Source organism: Miscanthus floridulus, chromosome 3, assembly GCF_019320115.1.
Source record: "Miscanthus floridulus cultivar M001 chromosome 3, ASM1932011v1, whole genome shotgun sequence".
Lineage (NCBI taxonomy): Eukaryota > Viridiplantae > Streptophyta > Magnoliopsida > Poales > Poaceae > Miscanthus > Miscanthus floridulus.
In genome coordinates, this window is record NC_089582.1 from 115,414,658 (window position 1) to 115,439,024 (window position 24,367).

The 24,367-nt window shown below is 43.0% G+C and overlaps 2 protein-coding genes across 2 annotated transcripts; both read left to right on the forward strand.

Annotated features, from left to right (window-relative positions):
- The first annotated feature begins 2,415 nt into the window (after nucleotides 1-2,415).
- Nucleotides 2,416-6,061, forward strand: LOC136546591 (ankyrin repeat domain-containing protein 2A-like). The gene is made up of 8 exons (XM_066538563.1): nucleotides 2,416-2,474; nucleotides 3,612-3,709; nucleotides 3,850-4,059; nucleotides 4,143-4,291; nucleotides 4,382-4,553; nucleotides 5,027-5,119; nucleotides 5,601-5,740; nucleotides 5,826-6,061. Exons 1-8 carry the CDS (start codon nucleotides 2,465-2,467, stop codon nucleotides 5,923-5,925), a joined length of 972 nt encoding a protein of 323 aa, XP_066394660.1. The 5' UTR covers nucleotides 2,416-2,464; the 3' UTR covers nucleotides 5,926-6,061.
- A 2,630-nt stretch (nucleotides 6,062-8,691) lies between these two features.
- LOC136546592 (DEAD-box ATP-dependent RNA helicase 28) lies at nucleotides 8,692-20,225 on the forward strand. The gene is made up of 19 exons (XM_066538564.1): nucleotides 8,692-9,247; nucleotides 9,445-9,618; nucleotides 11,303-11,371; nucleotides 11,453-11,559; nucleotides 12,272-12,350; nucleotides 12,948-13,121; nucleotides 13,278-13,426; nucleotides 13,624-13,719; nucleotides 14,218-14,320; nucleotides 15,090-15,152; nucleotides 15,335-15,396; nucleotides 16,369-16,465; nucleotides 16,925-17,043; nucleotides 17,117-17,159; nucleotides 17,295-17,396; nucleotides 18,415-18,510; nucleotides 18,606-18,692; nucleotides 19,571-19,854; nucleotides 20,044-20,225. Exons 1-19 carry the CDS (start codon nucleotides 8,789-8,791, stop codon nucleotides 20,060-20,062), a joined length of 2,382 nt encoding a protein of 793 aa, XP_066394661.1. The 5' UTR covers nucleotides 8,692-8,788; the 3' UTR covers nucleotides 20,063-20,225.
- The last annotated feature ends 4,142 nt before the right edge of the window (nucleotides 20,226-24,367 follow it).

The following is a 24,367-nucleotide window of genomic DNA, read 5'->3' on the forward strand; positions in this document are numbered from 1 at the left end:
AATGCAGCAATGAAATGGACATGATACACTCACTATAACTCTGTATATCTAGACGGAAGCACAATTAGATAGAGGGAATGCGTGGCGTAAGTACAAGGAGTATACGGACGGTCTCAACGTCCTGACACAGCACCAGGTTACGCTTTCTATACTATCGTAGCAATGTCTTCTTCGATGTACACTATATCATAACCTAACACAATTACGAAATTTTAGGTGTTTTAGTGTCCTTGGGATTTTCCGGAGCTCTAGGACTATCTGAGTCCTGTCACTAGGGACGAGTCACATGAGTATCGCTGCGACGTCCCTCTTATTTTCTTACATGTGGTCGAGATTCACTTGCCCATCCGGGTCTGTAGACAGTTTGGAAGAATGACAGGCTATCCACCACCGCTTTACTCCACCAATCAAGTATTGCACGGGTGCGTTATCGATTAATAACAATGCTATAATTCAGAGGTGTGTTTGGTATAACTAATATCGTTTTGTTGTAGATTTGACCGCAGGAAGAGGTATAAGATCAAGGATTAGCGCGTGACACACAGCTCGTACATCCATTTGTGGCAGACCAGGGTACCACATGCGGTCCTTGTGGGTCCTCCACACGACCAGCACACCTTTGACGAGTACCTGCGGTGGCTTCACAGGTCTACGATGACACATATCAAGTCCCCGTACACTGATGTGGCGATTGACGAGGACTTGGAGGAAGATATCATCGAAGATGTGTATGACGTTACCACTAGGAAGGACACACAGCTACAGAGAGCCCCGCTTCAAAGATACGTGGTAAGATACTTGAATGGTACAATTTGTTATCCTTTTGGTATTAATTATGTGTACTAAAACTATCCAACCGTATTTCTATACCCAATCGACATAATTATCAAGGCTGTCCAACGAAGCAGTGTTCCAGCTTCACGAGTCTAGAGGGCAGGGGCCAGGCGTGCTCGTGGCTTTTGTGGAGGTAAACATAAACTTATTCGTTTCGAAAATATTTCTTTATTGTATATGCGATTAGGTAATAAACTAACTTTAACGTCTATTTATGCAGAAGGTGAAGAAGAGCTGCAGGAAACTAGCTCAGAAGTTGAGCTGCATGGACACTCCTTATGAGAAACCGCCACTCCCCGCGCGGTCGGGTGGCACGTCTTCAGCCTCTTTGAGGGCACCAGCCGACTCTTCTCAGCCGATGACGTAGGGTGCCACTTTCGCGGTGCGTATACCATCACACCATAGCGCTGGGAAGGACCCTGCAACCGAAGACGAGGAGGAGGACGATGACGATGAACCCCTGGGCTTCCGCGGACAGCACGGCCAGTGGGACTAATGGTCGCAGGACGAGATCGGCATGTCTCAGCTAGGTGGTGCCCCGTTTGGCACCCAAAGAGCCTTACAGATACTAACAAAGATAGTTTGTTTCAATACGTAGGCTCCATGAACTAACGATCATAAAGAATTATAAGTAATCGTGCGTATCATATACCTGCAGGGTACGAACCGTACACACCGTCGACGCGACTATACCGATGTTGGCTACACTCCCAATGTGTTGCCAACAAATCAGAAGAGACAGAGATGTCCGAGGGATCCTTACACTCCTGGGTCTTAGTTTGTTTAGGTCAAACGAATATTGGCATCCGAAACTTACGGGGTTATTTGGTTATGTTATGTCAAACTTATGTTAAAACAATGAAAATATTATGTGGCAGCTTGTCAACTTCCTTCTTATTCGTTTCTTTGAGTCGCGGTAGCACTACCGGCGAGATTAAGTACCCTGCATTCGGGAACCGGCAGTCCCGACGTATCTGGACACCGGTGGTAATTTTTCGTAATTGATTAATTAAAATGGTGCATAACCGTATTATGAAAGACAAAAAACTAATCATTGGCTTATCAAATTCTCTATTCGGCCGTGAAAAAAAACTTAACAAAATTCGGACGCGACGCGTTTTGATTCTACTATCCAGGTAGCCCGGGCTGGCGGCAGGCGCAGCGGCCAGGTGGTGTGGCGGTATGTTTGGTTCAGCCGCGCCACGCAACAGGGCGCGGCACTGCCGCGCCAGGGTCGGTGGCGCGGCAAGACCTGTCACGTCAGCGGCCCCCCGGCCGATCCACGCCACGTCAGCCCTATGCCACGCCACCATGCATGACGCGGCACATGCATTTAACCGCGCCAGGGCAATAGGCGCGACAAAAAATGTTAGTTTTTTTAAAAAAAACCGACAATGTTAGATTTAAAATTATATTAAAAAAATTAAAATTAAAAAAAAATCTCTAACGCACGGACATGCTCCTAGTCTCCGTCTAATAAAAAGCAAATACCCTGAAAAAAAAACAAATTGTACTGTAAACTAATCAGTCCTCGTCTTGTCGCCAAGCTCACCAGGGATTTCCTCTCCGAGTCCTCCCTTTCCTCTCGCCCTCGCAAGGATCGCCTCTCGCCGGCCCGGCCGATTCCGCCATGGCTTCCGGTAACTGCTAGCCCCGGGCGCCCCCAATCCACCTCACCACCGCTAGTCCCTGCAGCTCTCGCTGCTGCCTGTTGTGGTGCTTTGTTTGGTCGCGTTACGTGGTTGTCCGTGTGATTCCTTGGCGCGCTGCCTGCAGCTTAGATCCGCACGGGGGTCTCTGTTTTTAGTTCTTTTTTGCTTGTTTGGGGCATTTGATTTGTATGGATATGGATAGGTTTAGATCGGTGCGGCAGGGGAGGGAATTGCAGGGGACAACGTTTCTGGGCAGGGGAATTAATCTGCGTGCTGAATTAGTAGGAGGGACTGAGGGAGGGTAGTTGGCATCTGGTGGTGGATTTGGGATTTACCTTGGTGCAAATTTCGTAGGTCATGTATCGGTTTTCTTACATTACAGTTGTCTGTTCACTGATTGCTTTATGAATACTGAGCAATTTTTGTTAGGGCCTGTTTGGATCCTTGGAATTGAATTCATTCTAATAATTACAATTTAGGCATAGATTAATTAAGCTAATATAGTTATATATAGAATATATTTGTATATTTATTGTTAGGCATATAAGGGACATACTTATATGTTGCATTTCTATTGTAGGGAAGTGAGTTGAAGAGTATGCTATAAGTTGGAGAATAGAATTATAGCATAGTGATCTATAGAATCCATTTCCATCTTCCACCCTATGAATTTGAGATAGGCTTATTTGTGAGCTTGGGAATGGTATGGAATGTCAAATTCCAAGCCAAATAGCCTAATCCATTATGTAGATTTCAATTCCTCCAAAATGAAGGGATCCAAATGGCCCCTTAGATGATTCGTACACAGAAACTTATCATTGTGCTTAGTGACATGGAAGCTTCATAAAATTGCTTATATCCTGGTCCTCAATACAGGCCTAGTCGGGGAAAAAAATCGAACCATTCTGTGCTGTTGCTTGATGCATCTTGGAGCTTTTTTTATCAGGGGAACTATAGGAATAATATGCGGGCATTGTTTGCTACAAATTAGGATTGTTGAGTATGCGACTCTGGCTGTGTGAATGATTAGGCTACAAGAAGTAATTATCGTATGTGTATTGTTTCTAATAGATAATTTTATGGTCTCTAATATTCTCCCTTCTGGTCTACCCAATTATGTTTCAGATGAGAGCAAAAATTCGAAACCAGAGAAGCCGTCTTCAGCAGCTGGTGCAGGCCTCCCCAACCCTTTTGATTTTTCTTCTATGTCGAGCTTGCTCAATGTAAGCTCTGTTGCTGTTTCCTTAATATGTTTTGTAAGATGCTTATGTTGTAGGAGTCTGATATTTTTTCTCCCGGCTGAGTCACATTCCTATTCATTCATTTGTTAATTTTACTATACTATTATGCTCATCATGTGCAGGACCCATCGATAAGAGAGATGGCGGAGCAAATTGCAAGTGACCCTGTGTTCAACCAGATGGCTGAACAACTTCAGAAAAGTGCTCAGGGTGCTGGAGAACAGGGTATCCCTGCATTGGATCCTCAACAGTATATGGAAACAATGCAACAAGTCATGCAAAATCCTCAGTTTGTGTCAATGGCAGAGCGTCTCGGGAATACTCTTATGCAGGTACCATGCTTTGATTTCCCCACTTGTTGCCAGGGTTATCCCCAGATGGCGATTTCTCTTATGTTCTCTCCTTTTTGTGATAGGATCCAGCTATGTCCAGTATGCTCGAGAACTTTACCAGTCCAGCTCATAAGGAGCAGCTTGAGGAGAGGATGGCCCGTATCAAGGAAGATCCATCCTTGAAGCCAATTCTTGATGAGATAGAGAATGGGGGTCCATCTGCAATGGTGAAGTAGGTGTTTTTACTCATGTTTACTATTACTATCCATGAGATATGGTAGCTTTAAATTGCTGAGATATATATTTTTTCTTCTAAATTTAGGTATTGGAATGACCCTGAGGTTCTTCAAAAGATTGGCCAGGCAATGGGAGTTGGCCTTCCCGGAGATTCTAGTGCATCCACTGCGCTCTCTGGACCCGAAGAGACTGAGGAGGAAGGAGGTGACGATGATGAGTCCATTGTTCATCACACTGCAAGTGTTGGTGATGAAGAGGTAATGGAGTTAAAAGTGACTTTAGATCTGACTTCTAAAAGGATTGAAAAGCGTTGACATATGAGTTAGGGCCAGTTTCTCTAGATGGATTTATGTTAAACTAGCTTTGTTGGGCTTTTATCTCTGAGTCTTGCTTCTAAATGAGCGATTGGAACTATAGATCCTGTTTATTTGGTGTGGATCCTGCACATCAGTCTTCATTCATTCAATTACAGTAGATCCTACTTATGCTTTTATCTGATAAATTCAGTTCTTTCCTTTTTTGAATTAGGAAAATCTGTGGTTGAATTATGAAAGAACTTTTCATTTGGTTAACAGTGTTTGACCCCATTTTGAATGGATGGATATTTTCCCTGAATATTTTTTTATTTTGAAAAAACTATCAGTATTTTATATGTCCCCGAGGGATGTCCTTTAAACAGTTGTACTTGTTCTTTGTTAAGGCTGCATTTACAATTTTGATGACACAACAGGGTCTGAAGAAAGCTTTAGATGGTGGAGCAGACAAGGATGAAGAAGATGCCGAGGGAAGAAGGGCTTTACATTTTGCATGTGGCTATGGTGAGGTAAGTGAATCTGTTGAACTTTCTTAAACAGAAATGGATTACACAACATGCAGCAGGACTTCCATTATGTGTTTTTTTTTCTTATGTCACTACTATCTGTAGGATCCATGAGTTGTGCAACAAACATTGTTTGGTTTAAATTTTATTTTTACCAGGGCTTCTTGTTGCTGCTCAATTGTTTTACTTTGTGTTATGCAATTTCTTCATTTTAACAAATGTTTTATTTTATTGCAAGGAATTTTCTGCGCTTTTTGATCCTTTGTTGTGGTATTTGTGCTGTTGTATAGTTTTACATATTTGTAGTGTTCTGATTTAGGCCACATGTGGTTATATCATGACATGTCTAATAGAATTAGGTTTCAATGTGTGATCACAAATACAGTCTGGAGCATGCTGTAGTGCTGCATTTCTGTTTGTTTATTTGCATATTTTAGATATGTTTATTTGTGGCAACTAATTGAGTGATGTTCTGTATATTCAGTTGAGGTGTGCTGAAATTCTCCTGAAGGCGGGTGCTGCAGTTGATGCCCTAGATAAGAACAAGAACACTCCGTTGCACTACGCTGCTGGGTATGGTCGGAAGGAATGCGTGGATCTTCTGTTGAAGTATGGTGCTGCTGTGTAAGTCAACCACCTGTTTTTGTTATTTCTTAACATTGGCAATTCCAATATGTCATTTGTGTTTGACTTGTCGAGACGATTACAGCACGCTCCAGAATCTGGACGGGAAAACCCCCATCGAGGTTGCCAGGCTCAACAGTCAGGATGAGGTTCTCAAGTTGCTAGAGAAGGACGCTTTCCTATAGAGAACCGCCAAGCTAAAGTGTATCAAGCCGTCAAACTATTGGTTTTACATTGGTTTATTTATCTCGGTTTGGTGTCGTTGTGTCTGTAACTTGTGATTTTGATATTCTTTTCATAGCGAGTGCCGTGTTTCAGCTAGTCCATGGGTAAGAAGTGCCTGGGCTTGTTCCTGTGCTCCATATGGATCTGTCGTCACAGTTGTTCGTTGTCACAAGAATCGATTCGATTACAGCCATTACCGTCATTCTGAAGGCTATTTTTCTCGATGTTTTCTTGGGTGGGACCGTGGGGGGCAAAGGACTGACTGTAGTAGCCCCCAGGTCCTGAAATCAAATGGTGCAGTACAGCTGCAACCTCCGGGGGCAACAGTTTTTATCAGGTAATTACAGGCAGAAATGATGCTTACAGCTTGGTGCAGCATCACCGTCCGATCAGCGATTGTGGGTTAGTTGCGTGTAACTGATGCGTGCTCCTACAGAGCTGTCAAGCTGCAGCACCGGTATGCAGATGGCGACGGATATGTTAGTCCTACAAGCTGTAAGCTAGCGAGATCGTACAGACCGCCACCACGACACCACGCTCGTCCGTTCTAGACGACAGCACTCGCCTGCGGCTGTCCGAGAATCCGAGATGGACGGGCGGTTGGAGGCCTCGATAACTTGTCGGGGAAAAAATGTTGCCTGAAAAGTTTTATCTGAGAGTTATCTGAAAAGTTGATGTTATTTGTCTGGTTAGGCAAGTGTAAAGAAGTGTTTGGTTGGTGCTTGGGTATGAGAAAACTAATGTGTAGATAGAGTTTGATTTCTCGTCTAATAAAAATATAATATATGCTGTTTAAATAATACATGAAGACAAATACATGATTTAAATAAGTAACAAAAAGTCATAACATAAACCATAAAATAAAAAGTGATATCAATGAGCAATTTAATTTGTTTTTCGAAAGGCAGCAGCAAGAAATTTGTTGTGCATGTATTAATAGAGTAGAAGCAAAGAACAACAAAACCTTTAGGGAGAAAAAAAACAAAACACCCACACACCGGAGCATTAACACGACAACCAGCACAAAACCACAATGCCCGTGAAACAAACTCGGGGCTACCGTTGTCACGCCGCCACAACAACGACCACAGGAAGACACCTTCAGTTGGCTATCGCTGCCAAAGCAGACCTAGTCACACGCATGCGTGAACAAGTGCCTCCGCGCCAACGAACAATATTTTTCTCTTGGCTTATAAGCCGTACTTTTTCAGCCAACGAACAGTATTTTTCTCTCACAACAAATCAGCCAACAGTACTTTCAGCTATGGCTTATCAGCCAAGTGAACAGAGCAGATCTTCGCAGACCGTTTTCCGCCAAGCCGTAGCCATCCCCGCGGGTCGCCACCAACCACCACCACGCCGAGCAATTTAATGTCTTGTCGGATAGAAAATCGGCGTATTCGCTGGTTGGTTTCTTGGCTGGTTTGGGCTGGCTGGTGCTGATTTGTTGTGAGAGAAAAACACTGTTGGCTGGTTGAATAAGCCTGGCTGCAATCAACCAGCGAACAGGGTGAATCATTTTAGCGGTAACACAGTAACTCTTTTAGTAGTATCAGTAACAGTTTCTAAGCAAACATTAGTACTTTGGTAGATGATTCTTCAAATAATCAATAGTATACAGCACTTGATTGCGTGCCAGGCAAGCCAGGTGCACCCAGGCATACAAATTTGCTCGCCTGGACTTCGAAGCATTGCCTGGTGCAGGCAACGTTCCAGGATAGCATCCAAACGCCATCCAGTCAGCTTCCAGGCAACCTGACTCCCAGTCAAAAGAGACCCAAGCAGTCTCCTCAACTAGGCCTGGGCTGTGTCTTCTCCGTTAATGACGTCGTATCGTATCGGATCGACCAAGCGGTTCTTCGTCGCAGCACGTACGTTGCCTCGCTAGGCGTCACCTTCTACGCCGATCAGCCCAGGCAGTCTCCTCAACTGAGCGTCGAGCCGCGCCTGCTCTCTTGCGCATCGGTGGGTTGCTCTCCAGGCAGACTTGCCACGATCGAGCCGCCTATTGCTCCATCCATAATTTTATTTTATTTTAAATTATAAGACGTTTTACATACAGAAAGGTCAATGTGCAGGTCAGATAATCCACTTTGAATTATAGATAATCTAGATCACCGGATTCTGTTAATACCATCCTACTTCACATCTGCGTATAATTAGATTTTGATTATCCATGTCATGGATGTCTAAAGACTAAGGTTTTGTTTGCTGCACATAAATTCACCCCAATCCATATGGTTTGGGAAAGATTGAGGTGTGGCTGCACACAAATCCACCCCAATCCATCAAACCATGTGGAAACCATGTGAATTGGGGTGGATTTGTGTGCAGCCAAACAAACCCTAAGGGGCTGTTTGGTGCCCAACCACTCCACGCCACATGAGGTGTGACGCCACTGCTAAAACTGTGGTGATGAAAGTGGCCGCCACAACTATGATGAAAATCAACACACAAATAAACTGAAAAGACTCTATAACTACCTAAGCTTACACAGTCCAAACGCCAACATAGCAGCTGCGAGTGTGGCGTGGGGAGTGACGGCGAGGAACCAAACAATCCGAGCCATTGTCATCAGTCCTTGAGTATACTCGTATGCACATTCCTTGGGCCTACCCCCAATCCACACAACACTGTGCCTCTGTCCTCTGAAGGCCCAACCAAAGCCCAGCCCATCGCTACCTCGCTCGGCTGCTCTCCTCCATGAGACCACGACACGAAACCCTGGACTAAACCCTCGTCCCTCCCATTCTCCTCCCTCCCGGCGCCGGAAAAGCGTCTTCACATTCACAGCTCGCCTGTCTCCCTCCCCGGCTCTTCGCCATGGACCCCAGCTTCCGGTTCGAGCCGGACAGCTCCGACGACGAGGCGGCGGGGGCCCCAGCGCGGGGCGTCCCGGCGCAGTCGCCGTGGGAGTTCTCGTCGTACGCGGAGTCCGTGGCGGCGGAGCACGCGCGCCGCCGCACCACCTCCATCGACGAGAAGATCTCGCACCTGCGCCAGGGACGCGGGAAGCCCGTACTCTCCGATGACTCGGAGAGCGACGCGAGCGGCAGCGGGGAGGATGATAGCGACGAGGAGGAGATAGAGGGGGAGAGCGGTGACGAGGAGGACGAGCTGGAGGAGAGCGAGGACGAGGAGGGGGTCGACGGGGAAGCCGATGACGAGGAGGAGGTCGAGGGGAGTGGCGATGAGGAGGTGAGTGGCGATAGGGAGGGGGATGTGGACGGGAGCGACGAGGAGGGAGGAGGCGAGCTGGGAGAAGAGGAGGATGCCCATGAGGTATGCTTGGGGTAGTTTGATTCATCACCACGCTCTTTTCTGTTCAGTTTAGCTGCTGAGGCTGTGCTCTTCACACGACGAGTTATGTAATTCGTTAGGATGGCAAGCCATTTAAGACCATGATGTTTATGTATCCATCACCACTCCATTTGTACTGTCTTTGAAAGTGTAAAACGCCTATTAATCTGTAATGGCAGGAAGAAGATATGGCCGAGCAGAATGACACGAGTGGACCAGTTGATCCTTCTAAGTTTTTCGCTTCTTCGGAGGGGGCATCGTTTCATGCAAATTCGTTCCTTGAGCTTAACTTGTCTCGTCCGCTAGTTCGAGCTTGCGAAGCACTTGGCTACCAGAAGCCAACTCCGATTCAGGTTTGCACTCGCAACTCTTTATTGTTTGGTCATGGTTGAAACTAATTATAGGTATCAAATGCCCAAATCTGACTTCTTACAGTCCTTGAGATATTTCAGATTCTCTAACCACCAGATATTAACTGTAAGATACTACTCCAATTCCTAGTTTCACATGTTAAAAGCTTACTAAAATCTAAAAAAAAAGCTTCACCCATATCTTTCTTGTTGGCATCCTGTTGGTTAAGCTAACTGGAAGTAATTTGAATATAGACTTCTAGTTTTTGAAGTATCTTGTTCTGTAGTTGCTCTGTAGGAGCGAGAATTTTGAAGGGACTGGTGATATAATTTTTTGGGTCAGTTGCCACCAATTAATCCATGGAGAGGTGGCGATTAAATGGGATTTGTTCTCGTGATGGATACTCTTATCCCATTGTTGTGATTTACACTGGCACATCTTGTGATTGTGAAATCAACCCTATATTTACTCAAATATTTTTGCCAAATAACGTGTGAGGAAAAGATGCAATTTCCTCCCTGATCCCATAATCTCCCTCCCTTACACATCACAGGAGTTATTAGGTCAAACTTGTTGGCAGATGAGATTCAAACTATAGCAGGGCATTAAAAAAATTGATCCCTGGGGGAAATAGCTCGCCTGAATTGTTGCATTAAGAAGAGGATATCAATACAGGGCGAGAAAAGGGACCGAAGGCTGGACAGCCCAGGAAGGCATAAACACGTTGAAAGTGCCATATCTCAGCGAGCAAGCCCCTCCCCCTTTTTCTGAGACCCAGGGTTGAACCTGGTTGGTGGCGTCACAACTGGATGCCCTACCACCACCCTACCAGTGTGTTCTCTATAGCAGAAATTCAGTTGTAGGGAAAAGTGAACAGTTGTAGAAATTCAGTACTTCAATTGATCTTGCACTCACTTATAGTTTGATAAAGACGTATCTTTGAATAATTATTCCAAATCAATTAGCATTCTATGTACACTTTTCCTTTCTTGTTTAGATCGAAGTGCAGATGTCTTGTGAACTTATTATATAATGAGTTATTGAGGTTGTTCAAAGTATAAATGATTGTAGGATGTAGTCTATGGGTTCAAGCATCTTCACATTTTATTTGTTTATTTTGAGGATGTAGTGGATGAGTGACATTACTATCTTTTCTTTTGAAGGGAAACATAACTATCTTAAGTGCCTAAAATTGTCACAGACTGTTTAGATCCATTCTTCGTTTTCAGAATGAAGATGCTATGTTCCTGTAACATGAACAATGGGTATGAGAATGATTTAATGTTTCACACTGAATTTTTTCTAGGCATTGGTCTCATTAGTTGACCTTTGGGTCTGTATATGTTGTTCACCTGTTCCTAATGTCAAATATCCAGTCATTGTAACCCTGCTTTAAAAGTTAAGTACTGGCCTTACTGGCTCTATATGTATTGGCCACTTCATATTGAGTGGAGCATTGTAACAGGAGATACTAGTATGATACCACTGAGCTTGTACCCAAGATCAAACTTCCATAACTGCTACATTTAATAATGGTTGGTAGTTAAGCAAAGTTTTCTTTTGACCACATTTTGATTACATGTGTTTATATTATATCCCATTGTTTAGTAAAATACGATAACTATGAAACTTGCAACGTAATTTGGTTTCCAATATCATTTTTGCTCAACTCTCTTCATATTCCAGGCTGCTTGCATACCTCTGGCATTAACTGGAAGGGACATCTGTGGTAGTGCTATTACAGGATCTGGAAAGGTATCTCAAATGAACATAAATATTATTTGTGTGGTATTTTGAGGTAGTATATACATAGGTTGACTAATCTCTTTAAGTTAGACAGCTGCTTTCTCTTTGCCTGTGTTGGAACGTCTACTTTTTCGTCCAAAGCGTGTACCTGCAATAAGGGTGCTTATTCTTACTCCAACCAGAGAGTTGGCTGCTCAGTAAGTTCTATAAATTAATTGTTTGATATGATCATCTTTCGTCTTACTTCATTGTGTTGTTAGCCCTTCAGACATAATTAAAACTACACTTGTATTATCTTAGCATGGTCCATTTCCTATCTTTCATTGTTTATCACCAGGCTGCCAATGTTTTGGTGGTGTGTTATATTCTTTGATAGTATGAATGCTGGATTTTTTTAACCTTGATCTTAATATTTTCTGTTGAAACTTTGCTCTTTTGGTCCTTAGATATATTTTTTATTTTTTCATGTTGCTCAGTTATTCTTGATTAACCCTTCATATGCTATCGACTTTGGGTTTATTGGGCTGTTTGCATATCTGCAACTTTACAGCTTTATTTGGAACCTTTTGTTATTTGTGCTGGGCATAGTGCATCAATTTGATATTTGCGAGGAGAGTTTTTCTCAATAATATTTTAGTGTAAGTGGAAAAAAGGAAAACAATGGAATCAGATACTATTTATGTTTTTTCCTTTTGCATTGTATAAAATATTAAATGAGAATATCAGCATGCTAGCAAAACAGAGCTGCTCTATTCTTCTTTGTTGTTCACTTTGCTGAACTGCTATAGAAAGTTGTCTTAATTCATTATAACAAGTGTTTTATTTAACACTCAATAACGTTAATTTTTCTCCAATCAGTATCAGTTACCATTTACTTAATTACTAACATTTGTTCCCCTACATATGCAGGGTCCATAGTATGATCGAGAAGTTAGCCCAATTTACTGATATCAGATGTTGTCTCATCGTTGGAGGTCTTTCAACTAAGGTTTCTTGCTTGCGTTGAGTTCTATTAAGTTTTTGATGTTTTCATTGGGTTTTAGCCCTATAGCGTTTGATATTCCTGTGCAAAACACAATGTTTTCTGTGCTTTAAGGTGTGTATGTACTCCAATTCTGTCTTAGTTATGACTGCATGTTAAGCTAGTGTGGTTTGCAGGTATATTCTATTTGCTTGCCCTTCTATTTGCGTGTAAGAAGGATATGGATCTGATCTACTGTAGTAATGGTTTACCTCTGTTCAAACTAAGAAAACTTGGAAAAGCAGAGATGTTTTCCTTGCTTGAATTGCCCTCTACCATCATGAAAGTAAAATTCCTGAATAGTCATTGTATATAGTTGTATTTCTTATAGAACTTACAGGTTTGACATCTGGCCTGCTATTTCCACCACTCTTATTAATGTGTTATAGCATGTTGTGTTGCTATATGTACAAGCTTCCATTATTTGATTTGAATGCTACAATCTTTCACTTCTGTGGTCATAATTTTCATGTTTGCATTCTTCTGTTATTGACCACTACTATTTTTTTTAGTTAAATGCTTCCTGATGATTTTATGGTCCTGCTGATGAAATGTTGTACTCAGGTTCAAGAAGTTGCTCTAAGATCAATGCCTGACATCGTTGTAGCAACCCCTGGGCGCATAATAGACCATCTGCGCAATTCTCTTTCTGTTGGGCTTGAAGATCTAGCTGTTGTGATCCTTGATGAGGCTGATCGCTTGCTAGAATTGGGTTTCAGTGCTGAAATTCAAGAACTGGTAACTGTTGAACTCTGGTTTTGCTGGTTCCTTGTTGCATTTGCTTTTGTGGTAGTATTCATCATTCAAACAAATACTGGAATTGGCACTAAGAGTCTTTGTTTTTCTTTGTGTTGTTTTCATTCCTAATGCACTTTTGCCTAATACTCATTGCAGATTCGTATGTGTCCTAAAAGGAGGCAGACTATGCTTTTCTCTGCTACAATGACAGAAGAAATTGATGAACTTATAAAGCTTTCACTAAACAAACCTGTACGTCTCGAAGCTGACCCTTCTCTGAAGCGGCCTGCAACGTTGACTGAAGAGTATGCTCCACCTCTATAGTTATTTCTCTTTAGTCCTCCCTGCCCCCGCCCCCACCCCCGCCCCCAAAAAATAAAATAAATTTATTGTATGATCTGTGACTTTGTGAGTTTCAACATCTTCATCTGCTCAATGATATTTTACTGAATATATATATAGAACTTACTATATTATCATGTTTGCTCCAAATTTTACACAGGGTTGTTAGGATACGGCGAGCACGTGAGTCAAATCAAGAAGCTGTTCTTCTTGCACTCTGTTTGAAGACTTTCAAGCGAAGTGTTATCATTTTTAGGTCTGTGTTCTTTATAACTTGGTAACCTTTTGATCTGAAGTTTAGGGATCCTTTACTGGGGATACAGTCAACATTAACTGTTTTACTCCTTATCGTGTTAACCTTGAATATCTAAGAATTATGTTGAACTAGTGTCTTTGTCTAGTATTGTGGCTGAAAAGATAATGCGATGAACACAATATATTCATTCATGCAACGTTGTCATAGTCCATCGAGAGGTTTGATGCATGTGTATGTATATCACAATTCTAATTTTATACCGCACATCGGTTCACCACCCATTCATGCAATGTTATCAGAGTCCAAGGGATTTGGTGTATGTGCATGTATACCATGATTGTATTTTTATACCACACATCAGTTCAAGCACTCTTGTGTGCTGTTGTTACCCCTGATTTTTATACTATTTATTGTTTGGATACATGTTTGGTGATATTTGATAGTCTATTTTACTATTTGTATTGTCGTATTGATATTTCATGTCTTGCCCCCCTGCAGTGGGACAAAGCAATCTGCACACAGGTTAAAAATAATATTTGGTCTCTCTGGCATGAAAGCAGCTGAACTTCATGGCAACCTTACACAGGCCCAGCGACTTGAGGTGATTTTATTTGTCATAGGTTTCCCTTGGTTTTGTCTTGGGTATATGATATCAATTGTAATGTTGCAAAATCTGTTATTTCAATGTGTTCACTCGAAGATGTTGGATAGCTGTTGTAATATTGTGTATGAACTCATTGGTAAAATCACCTAACATGCGAGTACGATCCTTTTGGCTCTGTAGCTCACGAAATGTGCACCACACCTCGATTTACGATCCTTTTGGCTCTGTAGTCCACGTAATGTGCTCCACACCTCAGCTTATTGAACAGTTCTGATGGTAAACTTACAGTGTGATGCGAGATAGTTGAGCTTAATACCTTGATCTGAATTATGCTCAGCTAACTTCTTAGGATTGTAGAACCAAACCACATTACCTCAACTTAGTGAAGAAAATCTCCACACTCTTGACTTTGACTCGCACCACATAGATAGTTAGAATACGTTACACGGTTTCTCCAATAAAGGAACTGCATAAATTGATTGCTGTCACTGTCTAGGCCCAACTGAATGCTTTTGGATCACAGCATGGCAATCTATTACCAGGGATCCAGCATATATTTCTGCCTGGATAATCTAAGCTATAAGTTGTTGAAATTGGAAGATTTAGATTGGATGTTACATCCGAGAACACACGTGTCAATTTTTTTTGGTAACGTCTTAATGTTTACATGGATCCTGCAATTCTGAGATTTTCTGTTAATTGAATCTAATTATCATATATCTTTTCACCGATCTGAAAGAGAATTATGTTGTTTGATTTATTACAGGCTCTGGAACTTTTCAAGAAACAGGAAGTAGATTTTCTGATTGCAACTGATGTCGCTGCTCGTGTAAGTGACTTTGTACTTCTCACATTGTTATTTTTCTTTTACTTTGTTGAGATATTGCACTGTTTGGTGCTAGTAATTTAACAAAAAAGATCACTGTATTGTAATGAATGATATTAAACAATAGAAGATATACAAATCACTATTCAAAGGATTTCTTGACAAATTGTTGGTTTAACTTTTAGGGGATTGATATTGTTGGCGTTCGGACTGTAATAAATTTTGCATGCCCAAGAGATGTGAAAACGTAAGTGATACAATTGACTGATTGTTGCTATTTACTTGGTTCATGTTCAAGCTTCCTGTCCTAGGGCAAAGTTATTGATGCAAACATTGTCCAATTGATTATTGAGTTGACTCTATCGTTCATTATTCACTTAGAAACACTGCATCTGTAGTATATCTATTGTTACTAGACTTAGGCTCTTTGCTTTGCCATTTTTCAATAAATATAATTGGAAGTTTTAGTTAAGATTCTTTATCAACTTTTCCAATATGCGCTATCTAAGCCCTTGTGAAGTTTAGGTCACCTTCAGTGGCATGTCTTCTAGTTCAAATACCAAAATTTTAGCAACCAACCTTCTCTTAAATTATTCCATTGGTGTATTTATACAGTAGTTATGTTTATATATTATGAACTGATTAATGAGAGAGTTGGAAGGGCGGGCTGGTGCAAGCGGTAGAGTCTTACCGCCTGTGACCGGAAGGTCCCGGGTTCGAGTCGCGGTCTCCTCGCATTGCACAGGCGAGGGTAAGGCTTGCCACTAACACCCTTCCCCAGACCCCGCACAGAGCGGGAGCTCTCTGCACTGGGTACGCCCTTTATTAATGAGAGAGTTGATTGTTCTAGAAATAAGTGTATTTTATTACCATTATCTGTTCTCAGAGTCAAACTCTCTACTATAAAACTGTTTTTCATGGTTCCTAAGGTGTCCTGCCATTTGGTCTTGTCCGTGTGGCATGTTTTTTTTCTTATTTTTCTTATCACATTTTCTGCCATTGTTCTGTTTGCACCATGGTTTTTTTCTTTTTGTTTATGTTTTGTACATGCAGACTTGCTTGACCTCATTCCATAGCCACCTTCTTTTTTGTTAAAAGAACTTTGAACCGTGAATTTTAATCATGTCACTTGTTTTTGCGGCTTCCTAGTTCCAGTTGTATTTACTTTTGATTTTAGCATACTATTTCGTAAGTTTGTACATTGTTTACGTTGTTGCAGTTATCTTCATCGTGTTGGCCGCACAGCGCGGGCAGGAAGAGAAGGCTATGCTGTGACATTTGTAACCGATGATGATAGGTCCCTCTTGAAAGCAATTGTAAGTATTTGTGTGATATGCTAAAGGCTGAAAATTGTTGTAATTCTTCAGAATAGACGTGCTCACAGATGTGTTGTAATTCTTTTAATCGGATTCTTAAGCAACCTTCTAATTAATAGAATTGCAACCTTTTCCAGACTTAGCCTGCCGTTATTTTTGTAACTCCCTTCATTCTAAAGCTTGGTTATTTGTGTAAAATAAAGAATGGGATATTTCCATGTGGGCTGTGGGCATTTTCATCCCGACTTACCTATTATATACTTGTAGTATATGGGAAACATCCCAAGCAGGTTGCAGAGGCTGGTTCCTTGAGTCACATGTCTTTTAATTATTTCTGTGCCAAACTAATAACAGAAATGCACTCATCTATTGATCTGTGGAGCTCTTCTGAGTGTTGTTTTTTTTTTCTTTCTTTTGCCTCGGTTGTTGCTTATTGGTTTTATTTGACTTACCTTTCAGGCCAAGAAGGCTGGTTCACAGCTGAAAAGCCGCATTGTTGCAGAGAAACCTGTGGCTGAGTGTGCACAACTGATTGAGCAACTAGAAGGTCAAATTTCTATCATCATTCGAGAAGAAAGGTTAGTTTCATGCTGTTATGCTCTTAACTTTTGTAAGTTCCATCCATAATGTGGATATTTATGCCCTTTTTAGGGTGGAAAGAGAAGCGAGAAAAGCTGAAATGGAAATCGCAAAGGTTATTTATTTTTAACTTCAGTTTTACCTAAATAAATTATCTTCTTTCCTGTGAATTTCAATTACTTGAACAGAGCTGTGCTTCAGAATTCTGAATACATTTGTACCTTTGCCATTACATATTTGAATATACAAGGCAGAAAATATGATAGCTCATAAGGATGAGATATACTCACGGCCAAAGAGAACCTGGTTTGCTACTGAAAGGGAAAAGAAGCTTTTGGCAGCAGCTGCTAAAGTAAGCATATCTGAAATTCTTTTGTACTTCTTTGGGCAAGACGTTATGCGTTTAGCCTTCTAATTTATACTTTCTGCCATTGTACTTTCACGCATATATTTTATGTGACTTCTACGATTTGGTTCTGATTGGGTTGTTATTTGTTTGCTGTCATTGTTTTTCATTTTCAGTTGCAAAATCACCTATCTTGTGCTTGAATATATTATACACATGGGATTTGATGTCTTACCATGCTTGTAGTAATTTATTTATATTGAAAGAGACTGTTGATGTTTCCTAAACAAAAATACTGTTGTAAATCGCGCTTCAGTGGAGCATGGTGCCACCTAGTTTTTGAAGTACATGAGCCCATTTCTTGATAGGCTCACTCAGGCTCAGATGAAACTCTGAAGAACCACTTGCTGGCCCCAAGTCCATCCCATTCCTCGATTCTCCACTCACTATCCCACAGCCACATATCCATCACATTCCCTTCAACCTGGCAGTTCTATGCTGCTTCACTTTGCTTGGAGCAGCGGAAGAATCTGGTATTTTGGTATACAAATTGCACTTTGGTATGGGAAGAAGAGAAGCCCTCAAAGACCAGTATTGCCTACGCCCAACCTAAGTGCACTAGGGTGTCCACAACTCCACATTGGACCGCTTGCAACAACTTGGCCTGCTTCGGGTTACTAGCTGAAGGATAAAGAAACAACGATTACTTGCCTTGCTTCAACTTTTGGTCTATGGGGGTATCCCCAGGTCACTTGCTTGTAGTCACCGCTGACTATATTAATATGCTCATCTGATGCACCGATAGACCTGGCCTTGCAAATTTCTATGGAAATATTTATCTTACAATGTTCTTAATGCTATCTTGTTATTGTTAAAATTTCCTTTCTTAAAAGCAAGAAGATTATTCTTTTTCTTCCCACTTAGATGGGGCTGAAATTCTTTCTTTATCCTTAGTTCGAAGATATCCACAAATCATCTACACATTACTATATCACTGATCTGGCTTTGCTTTTTTTTCATCAAGGAATCTTTGGATCAAGGTAAGAGTACCTCTGGAGTTATTAGTGCTAAGCAGGCTGAAGACCTCCGTCTGAAGGAGAAAAAGAGACGAGAGCATGAGGTTTGCAGTATGCTTATGAAGTGATGTTTGGATGTATTAATAATGTGCATGTGATTTGTTTATACTGACATTCTCTTCTCATCTTTGTTTTACAGAAAAATCTACCAAGGAAGAAACGCCGAAGACTAGAGGCCCAGCGAGAGATGTTGGAAGATGAGGATGAAGATGACGAGGAAGCAAAGGTTCAGTTCTTTGAGTTATTTTGTTATCGGCCTCTGCCGATTGCTAATTATCCCTATGGATTTGATGCAAGTAACTACTGAATTATTTAATTGAACCATGACATTGATGTTACACCAGCATTGATCACATATGCCCCATGGGCCAATATACAAATAGGTGTGTGTGTACACTTTGTGTAGAAGCCCCTACATAGTGAAGGAAATGCTCGATGAAACAAATACATGTACATAGGTCATGCTACAATTAACTTTGGTATTCTGATCCAGTTTGCAGTTGCTGTGTGATGGTTCTGTGCTGTGGAGTCTAGTTGTTTAAACCTTTGCTAATTTAGTAATACATTGATGTTGATGCTTCGAAAAAGATGCTTTCAACTTTCACTTTTCGTGAAAAGAATTGTGCAACACTTGTGACAAATTCGTGTGTGAAAGTGTGTCTTAACTGTACATAGAAACCTAATTGCCTGTGAAATAATAACATAGGAAGTGTTTCTTTCAACAAGGTCTGGTTTCAGTTCCATTTGAATTGGCAGTTAGTTTGGGCTATTGCATGAACTTCATATTGCATTTGCCATAATCTGAAGATTTAGTCATTTTATTATCATCTGTATGCAGAGGTTGGTCACTGTAACTTAATTTTCTTTTATAATGAGAATTGGATGTTATGTTCAAAAGCTATACTTCAGAAGGCGCATTCTACTAATCTAGAGGTTGATTCATTTCTAGGAAGCACCTCTTTTACCACCTTACATAACGAAATTAGATTTGCCATGGGATGTCATTTTTATTCTTTAGGTCTTTAGTTTCGTATGAAAAGAAACTTGGTGCTGGTACATGTGGTTCACTGCATTCAGTTCTAAGGATTGAAGAATCTCCTACAGGAAAATGATAGAGGGAAGAAACCAAAGAAAGGCCAATCTCTAGTGGATGCTGCTTACCGAAAGGCAAAATCATTGAAGGCGGCCAGCAAACGGGGTCCTGGTGCAGGCAAAGGAAAGAAAGAGAAGAATGCAAGACAACATTCTGAGAAGACTCTGAACAGGCATGAGGAGATGCGTGAGCTGTTCCAGAATGATATGAGCGAATGGAAACAGGGACGCTCCTCAAAGAAAAACAACAATTTCACGCACAAAAAATCAAAGAACGCTTTTAAGAGCAAAGCAAGGTATGCAGCACTGGTTTAAATTAGAACTGTTTGCATTGCCAGTCAACTGGAAATGGAAATGGGTAAAAGTACCTGATTGAGCTCTTGTGACTGCATGAGGCTGCCTAACAAATTTTTGCATGTGATGAAAAATGTTAGGTGCTACAGCATTTGTGATTTGAGTTTTTTTTTTTCCCTTTTTTTTGGCAGGTACAATCGCCGGAAGTAGAAGACTCGGCCATCTCCGGGTTTGTATTACATTCCCTTGCCTCAATTTTAACTGACTGATCCTGAAGAAGTCTTTGGGATCCAGATGTTTCCATTCACCTTGCATTTGCTTGTTGTAAACTTATGGTCATATCATGTGTTGAAACTTACCGTTTTCTGATGCCTCTAACGATCTTGCGAGAGTTGTCAGTTTTGACATGTGTCGTTGCTCGTTTCGTAGTGTACTTAACTCAAATCTTACTTGCCAGACGCTGTTGTGTGGGAACGTCGACCAGCTTGCTATGTTCCTGCGCCTTGTATGCAATTGCAAGTTTGCACTCAGTATTCCAGTGCAAGCTTTTGCTGTGATGTTCATCTTCCGGAAAGCAAATTCTCATTTGAAGAGCTATTTGAATAAAAATTGCTCTATCTTTCTATCATTCAGTAGTTTCTTTATATCTTATGTGCACTTTGGAGAGCTATTTTTGTTCTCCATCTTTGGGAGGATGACAATATTTGGATATCTAATTGAAGAAGTTGTTGAAGGACCTCTTATCAACAAAATCTCTGTTCCTATTAATATGGAAGGGTACAAAGAGACTCTTGGAGGAAATCAAGCGAGCATTAGATTAGCACCATGCCTAACGCATCCAAAGCACTGCCAGCTGTGGTTTTTCTGACGTGCTCCCTTGTGCCGGTGTTTACATGGGCATTCCGTTCCCTAGAACTAGATTCATCTGAATTAAAAAATGATTCAGGCGAAGCAATAGTGGAAAATGAATCATTTTTTTGCTACATGGACGAGACAAGGGGAAGAGCTGTCTCTTCGTGACGAGCTAGTTATGTTTAATGGGCCAACAATAACATCATCTCCAATCATCATTCTTTGTTTTGATGAAGATCCATTTAAGTTTGGAAATACGTAAAAGCCTGATTATTAGAGAAGTAATCTTTTAAACAAGCTCTTGTTGAATTGGATATCACTCGTAGGCCTTAGAATCGGCATAAAGCTATAACTGTTGATGTTTAAAGTGATTATGGCGGCTGGTCAGTTTTTCAGCCGGAATTTACCGTTTCCGGCAGAAAACACTGTTCACTCGCCCTATGTCAGTCTGTTGATGCTTGTAAGGCTGTGTTTATTGTCTATGTGAGACTGTACACTGTTTCTTAAACTATTTATAAGACGTGTTTGCTTGCAAGTTTTGTGAACTATAGTTGTCATTATATATATTTGTCGGTGTTTCGAATAAACACCAACTAGTAAATTTATAATTGTTGCGCGTTAGGCTTGGATGGTGAACTAAAGGACACAATGTTTATACTGGTTCGGGCAGAACGTCCCTACGTCCAGTCTGTTGCTGCTCGTGTTATTAGTACCGAAAAAGGTTCGTAGTAGGGGTACAAACGGTCGAGAGAGGGATGAGTCCCAAGTTTCTGATGGAAAGGTCGAAAGGACGCCAAGAACTCGGTTGCTGCTTGATTGTGTCTTGTGTGTCAAAACGATCGGTCCCTTTAGTAGGGTGCCCTGCCCTCTCTTTTATAGATCAAGGGGGGAACAGGGGTTACAGATGGGAGAAAGGGTAAAAAACCAAAGGTAGAAAAGTCATTCGAGGGTGTCGAGTCTTCCTTTTCCCTTGAGCCTGCCCTGTTGACATGGCAGACCACGCCAGGGATAGCATGTTTCGCCGATCCTGATAGGGCCGGGCTCTGACTTCGTTTCAGCGAGTGGTCATGTCCCATCCTCCCCCGGCGGACGATGCGGTGCGTCAGGGCGCTGAGCCATGACTCTACGGGGAGTAGACGGAGAAATGACTATACGCATGTCACTGTAGATGATGTGAGTTCTTTCTTGGATTGTAGCGGTTGTCGTATGCCGGTGTTAGTATCCGCGCTCGAGGGCTGATGGCGGCGCCTACAACACTGTGGGACAAAAGTCGACGCCTACAACACTATTCGAGCACTGTTAGGTTAGAAAGGGCTTAAAGCGCCCGTCCCATCGTATCCTGACGGTACCTTCCTGCAGGCGTGCAGGGCATGGTCCTCGGTACTGCGGTTTGGCTCGAATGTCCTGTCGTACCCTGTGCTTGTCATCATGAAGGAGCAGGGTGCAATCGTAGGGCGAGGCAGAGCCCACCCTTAGACGTCGGGCGGGGCAGAACCAGCCCTCGGACATCGGGCGAGGCGGAGCCGGCCCTCAGTCGTTGGGCGAGGCGGAGCCTGCCCTCAGCCGTCTAGCGAGGCGGAGCCCACCCTCGGACGTCAGGCGGGGCGAAACCAGCCCTCGGACATCGGGCGAGGCGAAGCCAGCCCTCAGCCGTCGGGCGGGGCGGAGCCTGTCCTTAGACGTCGGGCGAGGCGGATCCCGCCCTCAGACGTCAAGCAAGGCGGAGCCAGCCCTTAGCCATCGGGCGAGACGGAGTCTAGCCCTCGGGGGTCGGGCGAGGCGGAACCAATCTTCCGTCGTTCGAGCAAGAAGCGTAGTAGCGTTCTTGTCTGATCGGAAGCGTCAACGTTCGATGGTTATTAGTTCCACCTCATTGGATAGCCCAGTAATAGGTCCCCAACAGTAGCCCCCGAGCCCCCGGGTGATTCGGACAGAATCGCCCGGGGGTGATTTGACTTGCCAGAGGGTGCGCGCGAGCGCACGTGACGGGTGTAGCCCCCGAGCCCTCGGGTGATTCGGGCAGAATCGCCCTGGGGGGTATTTCGATTCGCCAGAGGGTGCGCCCGAGCGCACCCGTTAGGTGTAGCCCCCGAGCCCCCGGGTGATTCGGATAGAATCGCCCGGAGGGTAATTTTGGACCCTTCGCGGGTAAAGCTGTGAGATTTGGTTTTTGTCAACTGATATCCTGTTCATGGGGATTTTGTCCAGGGTCAGCCTGGCTGGGACTCGATTGCGGATCAAGGCTCCCCTGATGCTCATGTACCTAAGTTCTGGCCGTTTGTGGGCCCATCCCTCGTTGGGACGGCCGCTGAAACTGTTAGGCCATCCTTCAAACTCCTGGGCCCAAGTGGGTCGAAGAAATGCTTTTTGACTAGTATCCCCTCTGTGGGAAAAGAGTCCCGGTCTGCTTGGGAAGGCGAAACATCCGGCGTGATTTTGGTGGGAAAGGATAGGGATCGTGGGCGCATATCCCACGACGTGACACGGCGGTGTATCATGGTAGGCTCGGAGACCTAGGCGGGCGGTTGCTCTTCTCACATCCGTCGCCCCTATAAAACCAAGAGGTTCGCCCCTAGGGTTTCATACTTTGCCTCCTTGCCTTTGCATCGACAACCTCCGTCGCCAATCGCCTGAGTCTCCCGCACTCGCATCGCAGCCGTCGTCGAGCTCGCATCCGCATCGCAGCCGACGTTAAACTCACATCCATCCCCTTCCCATTGTTTCAATTTAGCCGTGGTGCAGATCCAACATCACCCCTCGGTGCTTGGAGGGCCTCGTTCGCCGTGGCCTCCTTTGCCCGTTGACTGCTGTCGAGGAGTGGCGGCTGCCCGGTGATGAGGACGAGCCGTCGCCGCCTGAAGGATATCAAATTGGAGGTAATGAGCCTCGGCTTCGTGCCTGGCTATGAAAACTTTGAGCTAGATGAGACTGAGAAGGCGGTGACTCCCATTGCGTGAAACCTGGCGAACAGGCTGAAAGACATGGTTCTCCCTTCGAGGAAGTAGTTAGTTGAATAAGTTTGGTAAACATTTATCTATAATATATGGACAAGTGTCAGTACTTTTGCGTCCAAAAACATATTTGTAATTTTGTTTTGCAGTTTTGTTTCGTTCGTTTGAGCTTGCTTTCTTCCCTTTTGCATTCGAAAAAAGGTTTATGCGATCCGATCTTCTGTTCGTTAAGACTGTAGGACCCGAGGTGTATAAGGGGAAATTTTTATTGTGCTAGTGAGCAAAATTACCATAGCCATTTGGGCGTGGGATTTTTACAGTCTTACAAGGCGTGCTCGTTTATCTGTTCCCCAAACCTTGCCGCCAGTCTCAACGTGAGGGAAAGGTCTGATGCAATGACTGTTTCAAAAAAAAGAAAGGAGGTATTCGTTCCTTTATCAGTCCCCGAGTGAGATCTGACCCTTGCGGTCGCTGGGGCCGGATGTTACTGGAGACTAGAGCGAGGGTAGCAAACCTACTTTTGTATTCTCACGTACCTCCTACTTAGGATTTTGGCGATTGTTCCATGACCGTGCGTTTGGTCCCATTGCTCGCCCAGCCTTCCCCGAGCCACCGTGCGTGGCGGTGATTTGGTCAAGGGTTGGCTCGTTTTGTGACTATCGCCCCATCCATAGTTTTTCTCAACTAGAGGGGTTGAGGCGGCGTCACTTGC

Excerpts from the sequence above, each read along its gene's own strand:
- LOC136546591 (XM_066538563.1), top strand. Across the intron at positions 3,710-3,849 it reads CTATGTCGAGCTTGCTCAAT|GACCCATCGATAAGAGAGAT; the intron begins GTAAGCTCTGTT and ends CATCATGTGCAG. Across the intron at positions 5,120-5,600 it reads TTGCATGTGGCTATGGTGAG|TTGAGGTGTGCTGAAATTCT; the intron begins GTAAGTGAATCT and ends CTGTATATTCAG.
- LOC136546592 (XM_066538564.1), top strand. The coding sequence starts at position 8,789 with ATGGACCCCAGCTTCCGGTTCGAGCCGGACAGCTCCGACGACGAGGCG. Across the intron at positions 15,397-16,368 it reads TGCCCAAGAGATGTGAAAAC|TTATCTTCATCGTGTTGGCC; the intron begins GTAAGTGATACA and ends ACGTTGTTGCAG. Across the intron at positions 16,466-16,924 it reads GGTCCCTCTTGAAAGCAATT|GCCAAGAAGGCTGGTTCACA; the intron begins GTAAGTATTTGT and ends CTTACCTTTCAG.